At 48.9% G+C, this 17,384-nt stretch overlaps 1 protein-coding gene across 1 annotated transcript in view; it reads left to right on the top strand.

Moving 5' to 3' along the window:
• Positions 1–13,564, top strand: part of HHIPL2 (HHIP like 2) — a 93,688-nt gene extending 80,124 nt beyond the window's left edge. The window contains exons 9-10 of the mRNA XM_075337974.1: positions 11,851–12,224; positions 12,621–13,564. Of these exons, the coding sequence (XP_075194089.1) occupies positions 11,851–12,224; positions 12,621–13,445 (1,199 nt within the window). The 3' untranslated portion in view covers positions 13,446–13,564. The remainder of the gene's footprint in view (positions 1–11,850; positions 12,225–12,620) is intronic.
• Positions 13,565–17,384: the final 3,820 nt, after the last annotated feature.

Genomic DNA, 17,384 nt, shown 5'->3' on the forward strand with positions numbered 1-17,384 from the left:
TACTCGATCAACCTGCATGGGTTCGTGGACAGGAATCCCAGCTGTAGATGACTGTGGCACAGAGGACTTCTGTGGCGGAGAGGAGTGCCGTACCGCACGTCGCTCACGAACCAGCTCTTTGGAGCGCTCCTGAAAACGAATGTCCACTCGCGTGGCTAGGGCAATCAGGGCATCTAGGGTGGAGGGCATGTCACGACCCGCCAACTCATCTTTGATGCGACTTGACAGTCCTTCCCAGAAAGCGGCTGTCAGGGCCTCATTATTCCACCCGAGTTCAGAAGCCAAAGTGCGGAAACGGATGGCGTATTGGCCCACCGTCAGTGTTCCTTGACGTAGGCGGAGAAGTGATGAAGCAGACGCCGAGGCGCGTCCCGGCTCGTCAAAGGTACTGCGAAAGGCCTGCAGGAACTCTTGAAGATCCTTGGTCATGGGGTCCTCCTTCTCCCACAAGGGGTTCATCCACGCCAGTGCCTCGCCCTCCAGGTGAGACATTATAAAGGCGACCTTGGCTTGGTCGGAGGCGAACAGATGGGGCAGCTGCGTGAAGTGAAGGGAGCATTGGTTTATGAAGCCCCTGCAGGTCTTGGGATCTCCAGCATAACGAGGAGGTGACGCCAAACGGAGTCGGGAAGCATCCGACGCGGCTGCCACTGGTGCGGGAGCCGTGGATTGCCTAGTGGGAGACCTGGGTGCTGCAGGCGTCATTGATGCTTGTAATGTGTACAGGCGAGTGTCCACGGAGGTCATAAATTGCAGCATGCGGGTCTGGACTTCACGCTGGCGTTGGAGTTCCTCTTGCAGGGCCAATAGTGCTGCAGCGGGATCCATGGCCTGATCTTACTGTCAGGGCCGGGCGGTCGGGCAGACCCAGGAGGTGGATCCACTGGACCGAACTCTAAGATGGTGGTAGGGAGTCCGGTAGCTGAAGCACTGATGGGCAGCAGAACAGTCCGTGCAAGTGAAGGTAGCGAAGGAGTCCCTGGGACCACGGAGTCACAGATGGTAGTCCGGGTGACGTAGCTCAGGTTCGGAGGCCGAGATGATGTCAGGCGGGGTCCGGAACCTTGGGAGCGAGATGACAGGTCACCGCAGGGATCCGAGATGGTACGGACTGTCAGATGGCAGACGGACAGCGTGCGGGGCTCGGGATTCAGCAGGACTGGATGGCGAGGCGGGATCAGCTCTAGAAGAGAGATACGTAAGTATGGCAGGAAAACACAAGGAGACCTGACTCCTAGCTCAGAAAACACGAAGATCAGGCCCCGCCCCCTTGGACAAGGACCCCCTTTATACCCCGTACCTGTCTAACCTCATTTCCTGTTAATGGGCGCTGGCCCTTTAAGAAAGGGTCAGTGACCGCGCGCGCGCGCCCTAATGCGCGCGCGCGCGGCCCGGGTGCCAGAAGCCAGGGAAGGAGGCTGAGAGGAGGACGCAGGGGAGCCGAGCAGGGCCTGGGAGGCCGTCGGGCGCCGGGATCGGCGGCCAGGAAGCCCAGGAAGGACGGGCACAAGGGACTGGGACGCGGGGAGCGTGGCAGGTGAGCCGGGGAGCGGGGCAGGAGACCCGGGAAGGGGAGCCGAGGACCCGGGGAGCGTGACACCATTGTGGGTACGGAGGCTGGAGCCCACATGCTGCTTTCCTTCCCCATCCCCCTGAGGGGCTCTGAGGAAGTGGGATCTTACCGGCCCCCAAGCCCTGAGGCCGGGCTCCATCCACAGACCCGTAGAACCTGCTAGATACGGAGCTGGGTACCGTTCAGGGACAAGGCCCTGCAACATTCAGGTATTCTGTGTCCCCGTATGGACAGGCCGCGCACACTCCAGACTTGCTGGGTGTGCTAGTGCGCCGGGGACAGTAGCGCTGTGCGCTGGGGTTACAGTCACTGCAGTTTCTCTGAGGGACTTTATGTGTTGGGGACTGCCGCGCCGGCCGCCCCTGGAGCGGCGGCGCGGCTGAGACTTGTGGTGCGCCGGGGACTTAGCGCCGACCGTGCTTTTACGACGGCGGCGCTTATAAATCTAGTCCCCGGCTTTTGCGGCCTAGCTCCGCTTCGTTCCCGCCCCCACCCTGTCAATCAGGGCAAGGGAGAGACGCTGTACGATAGTCAGCGCCGAGGGCTGGAGTCTTATTTACATACTCCAGCCCTCTCACTGAGCACAGTGGGGCGCAGGTTTCCCGCACTTTGTCTGCACACGCCCAGGGCCCGCCCCTCTCCACAGGGCGCCGGCAGCCATTCCTACATGCAGTCTGGCTGGAGAACGGACACAGGCTCTGGGAGACCCAGACAAGGGATTTCTGGCGACCACACACCCGCGTTAAGCGGGCGGTAAGCAGCACATTAGTGCTGGCCCCACTAGTGCCACAGTGTTATATTGGTGTATTTTTTTCTCTATACCATATATATATATATATATATTGCACTGTAAGGTCGCTTCTTGGCTGTATACCCTATATTGCTCTGAGAAGACGACAACATGTCATCCGCAAAACGCAAGGGTGCCAAGACACAGGCTGTATACGCTACTTGTGCCGCTTGTGGGGCTGATCTACCGGCAGGTTCCAATGACCCCCATTGTGTGCAATGTTCGGTCCCTGTGCCACTTCGTCAGCCGGAGTCTATGGTGGTAGTGGCCCAGGCAGAGTCACCGGTGAACCCTGTCCCGGTGACGGGGACAGAGTTTGCAGTTTTTGCTGACAAGATGTCTGTCACTATGACAAAAATCCTAGAGACCTTGCAGGCCAGGCCAGTTACTCAGACCATGGACACTGCTGCGTCAATGTTCCCCGGTCCCCCTCAGTTGGAGTTAATCCGTGCTTCAAGGGGGTCCCAGGCATCTCAGGCTGAAGGCTCTGACTCAGATGACAGTCCCAGGCAGCCTAAGCGAGCTCGCTGGGAGGGACCCTCCACGTAATCACGCGGATCAGGGTCTCAGCGAGAAGAGTCTCTGCATGATGAGACAGAGGAGGGTGATCAGGAGTCTAATCCTGAGACCGCTCTCAATCTGGATACTCCTGATGGTGACGCCATGGTAAATGACCTTATAGCGGCCATCAATAGACTGTTGGATATTTCTCCCCCAGCCCCTTCAGCAGAAGAGGCAGCTGCACAGCAGGAGAAGTTCCATTTCAGGTATCCCAAGCGTAAACTGAGTACTTTTCTGGACCACGCTGACTTCAGAGATTCAGTCCAGAAACACCATGCTTATCCAGACAAGCGTTTCTCCAAACGTCTTAAGGATACACGTTATCCCTTTCCCCCTGACGTGGTCAAACGCTGGACCCAGTGTCCAAAGGTGGATCCCCCAATCTCCAGGCTTGCGGCTAGATCCATAGTTGCAGTGGAGGATGGGGCTTCACTTAAAGATGCCGATGACAGACAGATAGACCTTTGGTTGAAATCTGTCTATGAAGCTATCGGCGCGTCGTTTGCTCCAGCATTCGCGGCCGTGTGGGCACTCCAAGCTATTTCAGCTGGTCTGGCACAGGTGGACTCTATCATACGTCCAGCAGTGCCGCAAGTGGAGTCCTTAACTTCGCAAATGTCTGCGTTTGCGACCTATGCTATCAACGCTGTCCTGGACTCTACGAGCCGTACCTCAATGGCGTCTGCCAACTCGGTGGTTTTGCGCAGAGCCTTGTGGTTAAAAGAATGGAAAGCGGATTCTGCTTCCAAAAAATGTTTAACCAGCTTGCCACTATCTGTAGACAGACTGTTTGGTGAGCAATTGGCTGAAATCATTAAACAGTCCAAGGGTAAAGACTCCTCCTTACCCCAGCCCAGATCAAGCAAACCTCAACAAAGGAGGTGGCAGTCGAGGTTTCGGTCCTTTCGAGGCTCCGGCAAAGCCCAATTCTCCTCGTCCAAAGGGACTCAGAAGGAGCAAAGGGGCTCAGATTCCTGGCGGGCTCACTCACGCCCCAAGAAAGCAACCGGAGGAACCGCTTCCAAGGCGGCTGCCTCATGACTTTCGGCCTCCTCCCTCCGCATCCTCGGTCGGTGGCAGGCTCTCCCGCTTTTGCGACATTTGGCTGCCACAGGTCAAGGACCGGTGGGTAACAGACATTTTGTCTCACGGGTACAGGATAGAGTTCAATTCTCGTCCTCCGCCTCGGTTCTTCAGAACTTCCCCACATCCCGACCGAGCAGATGCTCTTCTGCAGGCGGTGGGCTCACTAAGAGCAGAAGGAGTGGTGATCCCTGTTCCTCTTCAGGAACAAGGGCAAGGTTTTTACTCCAATCTCTTCGTGGTTCCAAAAAAGGACGGCTCGTTCCGTCCTGTTCTGGACCTAAAGCTGCTCAACAAGCATGTGAACGCCAGGCGGTTCCGGATGGAATCCCTCCGCTCCGTCATTGCCTCAATGTCTCAAGGAGATTTCCTTGCATCAATAGACATCAAAGATGCTTATCTCCACGTGCCGATTGCTACAGAGCACCAACGTTTTCTACGTTTTGTGATAAGAGACGAACATCTCCAGTTTGTAGCTCTGCCATTTGGTCTGGCGACAGCCCCACGGGTTTTCACCAAGGTCATGGCGGCAGTGGTAGCAGTCTTGCACTCCCAGGGACACTCGTTGATCCCTTACTTGGACGATCTACTTGTCAAAGCACCCTCTCGAGAGGCATGCCAACACAGCCTGAATGTTGCGCTGGAGACTCTCCAGACTTTCGGGTGGATCATCAACTTTTCAAAGTCAAATCTGTCACCGACTCAATCACTAACGTATCTTGGCATGGAGTTTCATACTCTCTCAGCGATAGTGAAGCTTCCGCTGGACAAGCAGCGGTCACTACAGACAGGGGTACAGTCTCTCCTTCATGGTCAGTCGCACTCCTTAAGGCGCCTCATGCACTTCCTAGGGAAGATGGTGGCAGCAATGGAGGCAGTCCCGTTTGCACAGTTTCATCTGCGCCCACTTCAATGGGACATTCTCCGCCAATGGGACGGGAAGTCAACTTCCCTGGACAGGAAAGTCTCCCTTTCCCAGACGGCCAAGGACTCTCTGCAATGGTGGCTTCTTCCCACCTCATTATCACAGGGAAGATCATTCCTACCCCCATCCTGGGCAGTGGTCACGACAGACGCGAGTCTGTCAGGGTGGGGAGCAGTTTTTCTCCACCACAGGGCTCAAGGGACGTGGACTCAGCAGGAGTCCACCCTTCAGATCAATGTTCTGGAAATCAGGGCAGTGTATCTTGCCCTACTAGCCTTCCAGCAGTGGCTGGAAGGAAAGCAGATCCGAATTCAGTCGGACAACTCCACAGCGGTGGCATACATCAACCACCAAGGAGGGACACGCAGTCGGCAAGCCTTCCAGGAAGTCCGGCGGATTCTGTTGTGGGTGGAGGACAGAGCATCCACCATATCAGCGGTTCACATCCCGGGCGTAGAAAACTGGGAAGCAGACTTCCTCAGTCGCCAGGGTATGGACGCAGGGGAATGGTCCCTTCACCCGGACGTGTTTCAGGAAATCTGTCGCCGCTGGGGGGTGCCGGACGTCGACCTAATGGCGTCGCGGCACAACAACAAGGTCCCGACGTTCATGGCGCGGTCTCGCGATCAAAGAGCTCTGGCGGCAGACGCCTTAGTGCAAGATTGGTCGCAGTTCCGGCTCCCTTATGTGTTCCCACCTCTGGCACTCTTGCCCAGAGTGCTACGCAAGATCAGATCCGATTGCAGCCGCGTCATACTCGTCGCCCCAGACTGGCCGAGGAGGTCGTGGTACCCGGATCTGTGGCATCTCACGGTCGGCCAACCGTGGACACTACCAGACCGACCAGACTTACTGTCCCAAGGGCCGTTTTTCCATCGGAATTCTGCGGCCCTGAACCTGACTGTGTGGCCATTGAGTCCTGTATCCTAGCGTCTTCAGGATTATCCCAAGGAGTCGTTGCCACCATGAGACAGGCTAGGAAGTCCACTTCTGCTAAGATCTACCACAGAACGTGGAGGATTTTCTTATCCTGGTGCTCTGCACAAGGAGTATCCCCCTGGCCATTTGCGTTACCTACTTTTCTTTCCTTCCTGCAATCTGGGTTGGAAAAGGGCTTGTCGCTCGGCTCCCTTAAAGGGCAAGTCTCGGCACTATCCGTGTTTTTTCAGAAGCATCTAGCAAGACCTTCTCAGGTGCGCACGTTCCTGCTGGGGGTTTGTCATATCGTCCCTCCGTACAGGCGGCCGTTAGATCCATGGGATCTAAACAGGGTACTAGTTGCTCTCCAGAAGCCGCCCTTCGAGCCTCTGAGGGATGTTTCACTTTCTCGTCTCTCACAGAAAGTGGCCTTTCTAGTGGCGGTCATGTCTCTTCGGAGAGTGTCTGAGCTAGCAGCGCTGTCATCCAAGGCTCCCTTCCTGGTGTTCCACCAGGACAAGGTAGTGCTGCGCCCCATTCAGGAGTTTCTCCCTAAGGTGGTATCCTCTTTTCATCTTAATCAGGATATCTCCTTGCCTTCCTTTTGTCCTCATCCAGTTCTTCGGTATGAAAAGGATTTACATTTGTTAGATCTGGTGAGAGCACTCAGAATCTACATTTCCCGCACGGCGCCCCTGCGCCGCTCGGATGCACTCTTTGTCCTTGTCGCTGGTAAGCGCAAAGGGTCGCAGGCTTCCAAAGCCACCCTGGCTCGATGGATCAAAGAACCAATTCTTGAAGCCTACCGTTCTGCTGGGCTTCCGGTTCCATCAGGGCTGAAGGCCCACTCTACCAGAGCCGTGGGTGCGTCCTGGGCATTACGACACCAGGCTACGGCTCAACAGGTGTGCCAGGCAGCTACCTGGTCGAGTCTGCACACTTTCACCAAACATTATCAGGTGCATACCTATGCTTCGGCGGACGCCAGCCTAGGTAGAAGAGTCCTGCAGGCGGCAGTTACCTCCCCGTAGGGGAAGGCTGTCTTTGCAGCTCTAACATGAGGTATTTCTTTACCCACCCAGGGACTGCTTTTGGACGTCCCAATCGTCTGGGTCTCCCAATGGAGCGCCGAAGAAGAAGGGAATTTTGTTACTTACCGTAAATTCCTTTTCTTCTAGCTCCTATTGGGAGACCCAGCACCCGCCCTGTTGTCCTTCGGGATTGTTGGTTTTGTTCGGGTACACATGTTGTTCATGTTGAACGGTTTTCAGTTCTCCGATGTTACTTCGGAGTGAATTTGTTTAAACCAGTTATTGGCTTTCCTCCTTCTTGCTTTAGCACTAAAACTGAGCAGCCCGTGATCCCACGGGGGGTGTATAGCCAGAAGGGGAGGGGCCTTACACTTTTTAGTGTAATGCTTTGTGTGGCCTCCGGAGGCAGTGCTATACACCCAATCGTCTGGGTCTCCAAATAGGAGCTAGAAGAAAAGGAATTTACGGTAAGTAACAAAATTCCCTTCTTTGTCTAGCTGCAATTTTTTGTCTCTTTCACTCTATTTTTTCTTACAATACTACTGAGCTGTGGAGTGAGTACGCCACATGCTGGTCCTCTCACCAAAGTCTTTTTTAATCCTTTTATGCAATTTTCCTGTTTATATTAAATACTCAATAGACTCATTTTCTAATTTCACAAAATTGCCGTTGTACAGTTTTTCTTCCTTTTTTCTGCATTTATGTTCTGTATATGGCTCTATCCATGTACACACTATGGCACGGCTCGATAACCCGTGTATGTTGTATGTTCTAACTTCTAATATATATATATATATATATATATATATATATTTCGATTAGATTTAGTTATTATTGAGCAGAACTCAATCCATGCACTCATAACCTTGTCTGCTATCAAAGAGCTTATTAATGGTGGTCTAAGGAATGTTCTGCTGCTTGATCAAATCATCAAGATCCACTGCTGGCAGCTTCTGTGTAATCACCAACCAATGATGTCCCAGATGTGCTCGATGGGAGACAAGTTTGGAGATGCTACAGCCATGGGAGCAGGTTTAAGCCATGCAGGCTACTCACAGTAACACGAGGAACATGTGGCCTGGCGTGGTCATGTTGAAAAACGGCTCCTGGAACACTTGGAGAAATGGACGTACTACTGGTTCTACCATTGATCCATTCTGTACAGCAAGTGTAATTGGACATCACATGCCAAGACTAAGGGGTACTTTGCACGTTGCGACATCGCTACTGCGATATCGTCGGGGTCAAATCGAAAGTGACGCACATCCGGCGCCGGTAACGACGTCGCAACGTGTAAAGCCTAGATGCGCCGATAAACGATCGCAAAAGCGTCGGAAATCGGTGATCTGTGTAGCGTCGGTCATTTTCATAATGTCGCACCAATAGGAGACATTGGAGACATCGCTGTGTATGAAGCCGCAGGAGCGAGGAACATCTCATTACCTGCCTCCACCGGCTATGCAGAAGGAAGGAGGTGGGCGGGTTGTTTACGTCCCGCTCATCTCCGCCCGTCCGCTTCTATTGGCCGCCTGCCGTGTGACGTCGCTGTGACACCGCACGACCCGCCCCCTTAAGAAGGAGGCGGGTCACCGGCCAGACGACGTCGCAGAGCAAGTAAGTGCGTGTGAAGCTGCCATAGCAATAATGTTCGCTACGGCAGCTATCACAAGATATCGCATGTACGACGGGGGCGGGGACTATCGCGCTTGGCATCGCAACAATCGGCTTGAGATGTCGTAGTGTGCAAAGTACCCCTAAGGCATGAAACTGCATCTACACAAACCATCAAAAGACGTTTGCACAGCATTAGGCTACAAGCTAGACGTCCGGCTACAGGTGTCCACTGATCTCAGAGGCTATCATAGTGCAGAGTCAGAGAGCAATGAAGGCTGGACTGTAGCTCTGTCCTCTACAGTGATGAGTCCTACTTTTGTTTTGGATGCTATGATAGTTGGAGATTGGTGAGGAGACCTTATGGGCAACACCATAAAGAGGTCTTCACGAGAGAATATCACACCGGTCCTACTCCCTGCATTATGGTGTAGGGTGGCATAATGTATTGTAGCTGGACCCCTCTAGTCTTCATTCCAGGTACACTAACAGCTCTGCATTACATTGATTTGGTTATGGAACCAGTGGTGCTGCCATTTCTTCAAAGTATCCCAGGAGCTGTTTTTTTTAACACAACAATACCAGACCACATGTTGCTTGTGTTACTAAGATAATCCTGCATGGCGTAAAGGGTGCTTTACACGCTGCGATATCGCTAGCGATTGCTAGCAATGTTGCGAGCGATAGCACCCGCCCCCGTCGTTCTAGTGACAGGTGGTGATCGCTGCCGTAGCGAACAATATCGCTACGGCAGCGTCACACGCACATACCTGTTCAGCAACGTTGCTGTGGCCGCCGAACAATCCCTCCTTCAAAGGGGAGGTGCATTCGGCGTCACAGCAACGTCACAGCGGCGTCACTAAACGGCCGCCCAATAGAAGAGGAGGGGAGGAGATGAGCGGCCGGAACATGCCGCCCACCTCCTTCCTTCCTCCTTTCCGGTGGACGCAGGTAGGATGATGTTCGGTGTTCCTGCGGTGTCACACACAGCGATGTGTGGTGCCGCAGGAACGATGAACAACCTGCGGAATGAAACACCAATTACATTATGATTAGGAGCGACGTGTCAACGATCAACCATTTTTGCCGTTTTTGCGATCGTTGATCGTTGCTCCTAGCTTTCACATGCTGCGATGTCTCTAACGACGCTGGATGTGTGTCACAAACACCGTGACCCCGACGATATCTCGTTAGCGAAGTTGCAGCGTGTAAAGTACCCTTTAACGTGCTCCCATGGCTGCCGGACTTGTCTCCCATGGCTGCATCATTTCTGGACTTGTCTCCCATGGCTGCATCATCTCTGGACTTGTCTCCCATGGCTGTATCATCTCTGGACTTGTCTCCTATGGCTGCATCATCTCTGGACTTGTCTCCCATGGCTGTATCATCTCTGGACTTGTCTCCTATGGCTGCATCATCTCTGGACTTGTCTCCCATGGCTGTATCATCTCTGGACTTGTCTCCTATGGCTGCATCATCTCTGGACTTGTCTTCCATGGCTGTTTCATCTCTGGACTTGTCTTCCATGGCTGCATCATCTCTAGACTTGTCTTCCATGGCTGCATCATCTCTAGACTTGTCTCCCATGGCTGCATCATCTCTGGACTTGTCTCCCATGGCTGTATCATCTCTGGACTTGTCTCCTATGGCTGCATCATCTCTGGACTTGTCTCCCATGGCTGTATCATCTCTGGACTTGTCTTCCATGGCTGCATCATCTCTAGACTTGTCTCCCATGAAGCACAGCTGGGACATCATTGGTCAGCAATTGCAGAACATTTCTCAGGCAACCATTAATAATCTCATTGATAGCAGCTGTAAGTGCGGGGTTTTCTGCACGTGGCTCATACTCCAGACTGAATAAATTGAGATATTTTGATTTTTTCCCCCAAATTTTCCATTATCTACATATCAGTATCTAGTCTATCGGTCCTTTAATATTCTCAATTTCACGATTCTTCTTTCTTGGTGTTGAAACTTCAGTGTTGAGAAGGGTTTATGATAAAAAATGCCTGAACCCGATGATTTTGTTGGGATCAACTGATCATCTAATGTGTATGGGGGTCTCACAATTTATTCCTGACAAATCATATTGGGGAATTTAAAGATCAGACAGTTGGAGTTCAATCGCTTGATCCTCTTGTTTGGCAGGAAGATACCAGATGGTTCCGGCAGAGGCTCTTTCATAGAGAACAAAGGAATCCCCTGAAAAATCGAGATGTATTTGGGAGATGGGAGAAATAGTTGTCAGCCAAACGATTGTTCATCTGACAGCTATCTAATGTGTATGACCAGGTTTAGTGAGATAGCCATTGAAATCTTGAGAATGACGGCAGCAGAAAAAGAGTGTTGAGCTTGTAAAAAGCAGTGACCAGTCCACTCATGCAATTATAGTAGAAAAACAGGACAGTTTAATAATGTGATGTGGGGCACTGTGTTAAGTTATTATGACAATGGACTATGGGGATAGCAGGAAACCGGGGCCCCTAAGATGACCCTCAGACTGGGGGGGAAGCCTGTGCTTTCCCTATTCTCAGAGATACCCCTAATGGTGGGGATGTCTGAGTCTAATTCCTGGCCCTGCTCCTGACCAGACCTGATGTTATACTCCCTCCTCCAGGGGGGTTGGGACAGGAGTAGGATTTAACCTACAGAAATTGACAAACAGGGGAAATCAAAACTCTGTTACACAGCACACGCAGAGGTATAAAACAGTAAGAGATTAAGAGGGAAACAAGAGCAGGGTGGAAACAACAAGACGACGGGTACACTCCACAACAACACCAAGCCAAAAGCAACTCTTTCCCCATCAAGTCTGGGACACCACAATTCACAGACCAACACAGCATAAACTATAGTTGGCATAGGTAGAAGATTTCCTCCAGCCTAAAAATGAGAGGAGCAGAAGTGATTGGCTTCCTTCTATGTGTTCATAGAAGTCTAACAAGCTGGCTAATTGAGGTTAACTCTTGCTAGGGTATCTATGGGTCTGCCTGAGTTGATCAGAAACACCAGAGAATCCATCGGACGGAGTATTAGACTCTGCAATGTGAACAGAGCATGACACCGCCATGACAGTCGGCGAGTTTTGAGCAAAAGTTCACGTGACAGTTATAGACTGAAAAGTAGATCATGGAAGAATTTGAGTCCTATAGTAACCCAGTTGCATGAAATAAGTCGTCTTCTGGAATCTTGTAGTGACAAGTGGATTTCATATGACAGGATAGTGTCCTATAACGGCTAGGGGTTGCAGCCAGTAAGATATCAATTTACATGCTGAAATTCATCAGCATGATTACACTTCTCAGATTTTCACTTACCATCACCCAATTTATACCAACCTCTTATTATTTTTCAGAGACTGCTCTTGAACTACTCAACGAAGAAAGTAAACCAGTAATCAAGAAACCCATTAAAGAAATTCCTATACAACAGAAAACTACCACTAAAGCTCCCGTTAAGGCTACCACAGCAAAAAAACCCATTGTGACTCAACCTTCACCAACCGAGGTCATAAAGAGGTCTACAGAGATGACTGTCAACAGGATAGAACCGACTCAGGAAACAGAGAGGTCCTCTGTGACTATTACGCAGCCACCATCTACAAATAATGGATTAAAGAAGCCAACAGAAGCTACTAATGTTCAAACATCATTAACTAAGGATAAAAAGGCAATGAAAACTACACAAAAGCCTACTCGTACTACACCTACAAAGAAGCCTTACAAGGAAGTGGTCAAGAAACCATCTCCAACCAAACATTCCAAAAAGCCAATGAAAACTACACAAAAGCCTACACGTACTCCACCTACAAAGAAGCCTTACAAGGAAGTGGTCAAGAAACCATCTCCAACCAAATATTCCAAAAAGCCAATAAAAACTACACAAAAGCCTACACCTACTGCTCCTACAAAGAAGCCTTACAAGGAAGTGGTCAATAAACCGTCTCCAACCAAACATTCCAAAAAGCCAATGAAAACTACACAAAAGCCTACATGTACTCCACCTACAAAGAAGCCTTACAAGGAAGTGGTCAAGAAACCATCTCCAACCAAATATTCCAAAAAGCCAATCAAAACTAAACAAAAGCCTACACCTACTGCTCCTACAAAGAAAGCATACAAAGAGGTGGTCAATAAACCATCTCCAACTAAACAACCGAAGAAGCCAACTGAGAACCTATTGACTAAACCACCACATGTTGAGCACCTACCACCCACCATAGACACAGTTATCCAGCCTTCAGTGACCAAAAGTAGTATATCACCTTCTAAGTCAGAAATAAACAAATCTGCACCCACCAAGACTTCCAAGAAAATCAAGCCAACTAAAAGTACAAAGAACAAAGCAAAAGATAAGAAGTCAAAGCAAAACGAGCGAAAGCCAACTAAATCTAAAATTGATAACAAAGAAAAAAGTGAAATCTTCCTGGAAGAAAATACCAAAAACCTAAAGAAAAAGCAAACAAAAACAACAACTAAACCTGCTGTCCCATCTTCAGAAGAAAGCAACTTGGCATTTTCCCCAAGAAAGAAAGCAAATAAAAGAAACACAAATAAAAAAAGTGATGAGAAAGAACCATCTCTGATCTGGTCAACGATGAGGCCGTATGAGAATCTGTTGACTAAACCTTCATACATGGAGGAGGCAAAGCCCACTGTGGCCAGAGACAAACAATTCTCAAAAACAAAAAATACCACATTGACTTCTTTAAAAAGACCTTTTCCGGCCAAGACCTTGGAGAAAGTCAAGCCTATAAAAATTCTAAAAGTAAAAGATGTCAAAATCTCAAAACCAACTACACCTCAAAAAAAGAAACCGCAAATTGTAGCAAGCAACAAGGACAATAATGGGAAAAAGGACAAAATAAAGAGCCTAAATAAGAAAAGAACCATCACGACACCTCAACCCACTAACACATCCGCAGCACAACTCAATTTTGATTTTAATTAGACGTTACTGTTTTATTGGTAGTGGAATGGGGACCATTGTCAGGAACTGGACTTTAACCCCTTCACCCTGGGCGATTTTCCGTTTTTCCGGTTGTCTTTTTTTGCTCCCCGTCTTTCCGAGAGCTGTAACCTTTTTATTTTTCCGATAGTCTTGCTTATTTTTGGCATGACCAGTTGTACTTTTAAATGAAACCATGAGTTTTACCATATAGTGTACTGGAAAATGGAAAAAAAATTCCAAGTGTGAAAAAAATTGCAAAAAAAGTGCGATCGCACAATGGTTCTTTGGATATTTTATTCACCTTGTTCAATATATGGTAAACCTGATGTGTGGGTGTGATGGCTCAGGTCATTATGAGTTCATAGATACCAAACATGTATAGGTTTACTTTTATCTAAGGGGTTAAAAAAATTCACAAAGTGTCCAAAAAAGTGGCACACTTTTTGTGACATTTTCTGAAACCTGTAGCGTTCTCATTTTTCAGGATCTGAGGCTCAGTGATGGCTTATTTTTCGCATCTCGAGCTGACGTTTTTAACGGTACCATTTTTGCACAGATGCAACATTTTGATCACCTGTTATTGCATTTTGCGCAAAATTTGTGTGACCTAAAAATTTAATTTTGGCATTTGGAATTTTTCGCGGCTACGCCATTTACTAAGCAGCTTGATTGATCGGGCATTTCTGAACTCGGCGATACAAAATATGTGTATATTTTTTATTTCTTTAACTCTTTTTTTAACTTTTTTTTTTTTCATTTTACTAGTCACTGTAGGGGACTATAAGGATCAGCAGTCTGATCGTTTGTTCATTTTTGTAGATCACAGCTGCACAGCTGAGCTCTGCTGAAATGCTACTTTCCTCTTGCAGGGCGCGGTCTCCTGGCAGTAAGAGGAAGTGACTCATGATAGCTACAGAAGTCATCACTTGACCCTGTGCTACCATAGCAATCATCAGCTCCACATGATCACGTCACGTGACTTCCGATGAAGGCGGTAGAGTACACGCTTACTGCTGCGGGCATGTACATCGGGCTGTCACATTTTGACAGCGTGATGTAAGAGATTAACAGGCATGAGTGGATCGGGGATCCACTCATGCCTGGGAGGCACACATGTCAGCTGTTCAAAGCAGCTGACATGTGCGGGGATCACTGCAGGCTCACCACGGCAGCCAGCGGTGATTACCCTGACAGGATCCATGATTCATGTGTCATGAAGAGGTTAAAAATGGCCAGTCCCTTGCATAAATATGGAATTTCCTTAGTGTAAATGCCTGTCATGCAAGGCACGGGGAAGTACCAAGCGAATAGCAAAAGAGAAGGAAAGCCTTGTGTCTAGAGAGGGTGAAGATGGTGACCACTGACCAAACCTACTACTGATTCCTGGGGTCCCTCACCACCGAGCCTGATACCTGACCCTAGGTATCCCAAGTGCTGGACCCTAAATAGGGAATGGATGGGATGAGCTCTTTGTCAATCCCACTAAACACTATTGACGACACAAGGAGGACACACAGGGGGAAAATGCATGAACTATGTATCCACAGATGACACAGGTAGAAGTTCAGCAAAGTTTTCAGCAACCGTACCACAGAGGAGTGCAAGCCACCTGCTTGCAACCAAGGCTTGAATGAACTGAAAATATCATCAGCACCAGTCCAAAGGAAGGATGGGGTTTTTAAGCACCAAGAGAATACTGATGATCAGCAGCTGGGTGGAAGGCGAGCTCCTGCTGGGTCCAAAAGGGGAGAGATTAATACAGCAGGAAAGCTACCTATACCAATGAAAACAGACCACAGGAACAATGGAGAGTCAGGGAGCATTCTGCACAGCCAGACACTGTGACCTTCTATGGCCAGAAACCACATAACTGTCACCCTTGACACACCCGTGGCATTGCCACTATTCTCCTGAATCCTGTGATACCTTTCCTTTTACCTGCGCCTCTGCATTACTGAGATATGGGCATCTCTTTCTTGTATATAAGTCTAGTATTGTTAGCCAAATGGGCGTGGCCATTTAGAACACTCCCCCCACAGATCTGAGCTGACAACCACCCAACTGGCTATAAGAACTAAACTTATATACTGGGAAAAGGGGGGCCGTGTCTGAGGAACAGAGAGGAGCAGTAGAAAAGAAAAACAACGCTGGATTCAGGAGAAAATAATAATTTACACCAGGTTAAAAAAAATACATATTCATGGCATGCGACAGGTCCAATGTAAATGTATAGCATGGTGTTTTTGTATATAGGCTTGTTTTCCCAACTATATTACTATGAATGTAATGATCTGTATATATTTGTCTCTTGTTTGTATAGATAGATCATTGCTCATCTTGCATTCATATTTTGGGTAATAAATGTGTAATTTATAACTCTGCGTTTGGAATTTCCATCATTGTATCTGATTAAATGGAAATGCATTAAATGGAATTGAAATATACCTGTTCATTTGCCCTGGTGTAAAGAGCAGGGTGTAACGGATGACCAGGGGAGATAGGGTAACCTACGGAGACCCTAATGCTGGGGTCACTGAACTCACCATCACACCCGGAGGTACCCTTGAAGGTAGGGAGGTCCGGGCCCCCAACTTGGCCCTGACTCCTGTACTAACCCTGATCCTCACCCACCACCCAGGGGACTGACCAGGACAGAGCTCCCCAAAACCCCTAGAACAACAAACTACAGACAGGGGTATAATAAATGCTAATACACACCTAAAACCTACACCAGGGAAACACCAAGGATATACAGGTAAGGAATAACAAGGGAAAGGAGGTAGTACAAAAACAAAACAACTTGCAACAAACCACAGCCAACAGCATCAGCACCAACAAACCACATCCTCTCTGCTCCCAGGCTAGCTCCTAACTGAATAGAATAACCAGCGCCAAGTCCAGGAAGCAGAGGGATTAAATCCTGTCTGGAAGATGATTAACTGCTGCCAACTGAGCAGTCTGCTGCTGTATCAGAAAAGGAATTAACCCTTAAAGTGCCCAAAAGAAAAACTATGTTTAAAATGCATGGTCTAGATAGTAAAGTAAGAGCTAGCCCTGAGCCTGTTCCAATACAAGTGACAACTGGGGATCGTTATTCCAATGGCGTTTGCGTCTTAAAGGTCATTTTACACGTGTCAATGATTGGGCCACAAAACGATCGTTATTGACCACTTTTGCTTGTATACATATTAACCAATCAAACAAGCAAATCCTTGTAAGATCATACTAATGAATATTCAGTCACATACAATGGCGGTAATTGTAACCATTTCTGCTCCAAATGAGCACCAATTGAGGGGAAATTGATTGTTTCTAGCCCACGGAAGAGGTCCCCTAGATGAAGATTTTCCGTACAATTCTCAAGATGCCGGGCACCATGTATGCCAGCCACAAAAGTGCATGTAATACCCATTCAAGGATCCCAAAAGTGTGTGTATCACCCTGATGGCAGGTCCAGTTGTTATCAGTGTTGGTGCTCAGGAGAGATGAGCACATATTTTGAAATTCTAATTCACCGACTTTGCCAAATTTTCATCCAAAATTAAATTTATGGCAAATAAATTTGCACCAATTGCATAATTAAAAAGACTCTAACTGACCAGAAAATATGTGTGGAATCAACTGGATGTGTTTGGAGCTCTGTAAGGCAAACACAGCCTTATATTTGCTATAACTAACAATGATCCCTTTTAGGCCCCCTTCACACGCACGTGAAAAATACATGCGTGTCTTACGTTCCGTTTTTAGGGTCCGTGTTCCGTATTTTATGTCCGTTTCTCCAGTACGTGTGACATCCGTGTGATGGCGTATGCTAGCCGTGTGTGCGTGTGATACGTACGTGTAATGTCCGTGTGTTGTCCGTGTGAAATGTTCCGTGTGTTATGCACAATGACGTTTCTACATACCCGCTGACAGCAGACAGCGACGCGCGATGAGAAT

This window comes from Anomaloglossus baeobatrachus, chromosome 3 (genome assembly GCF_048569485.1).
Source record: "Anomaloglossus baeobatrachus isolate aAnoBae1 chromosome 3, aAnoBae1.hap1, whole genome shotgun sequence".
In the NCBI taxonomy this organism is placed as follows: domain Eukaryota; kingdom Metazoa; phylum Chordata; class Amphibia; order Anura; family Aromobatidae; genus Anomaloglossus; species Anomaloglossus baeobatrachus.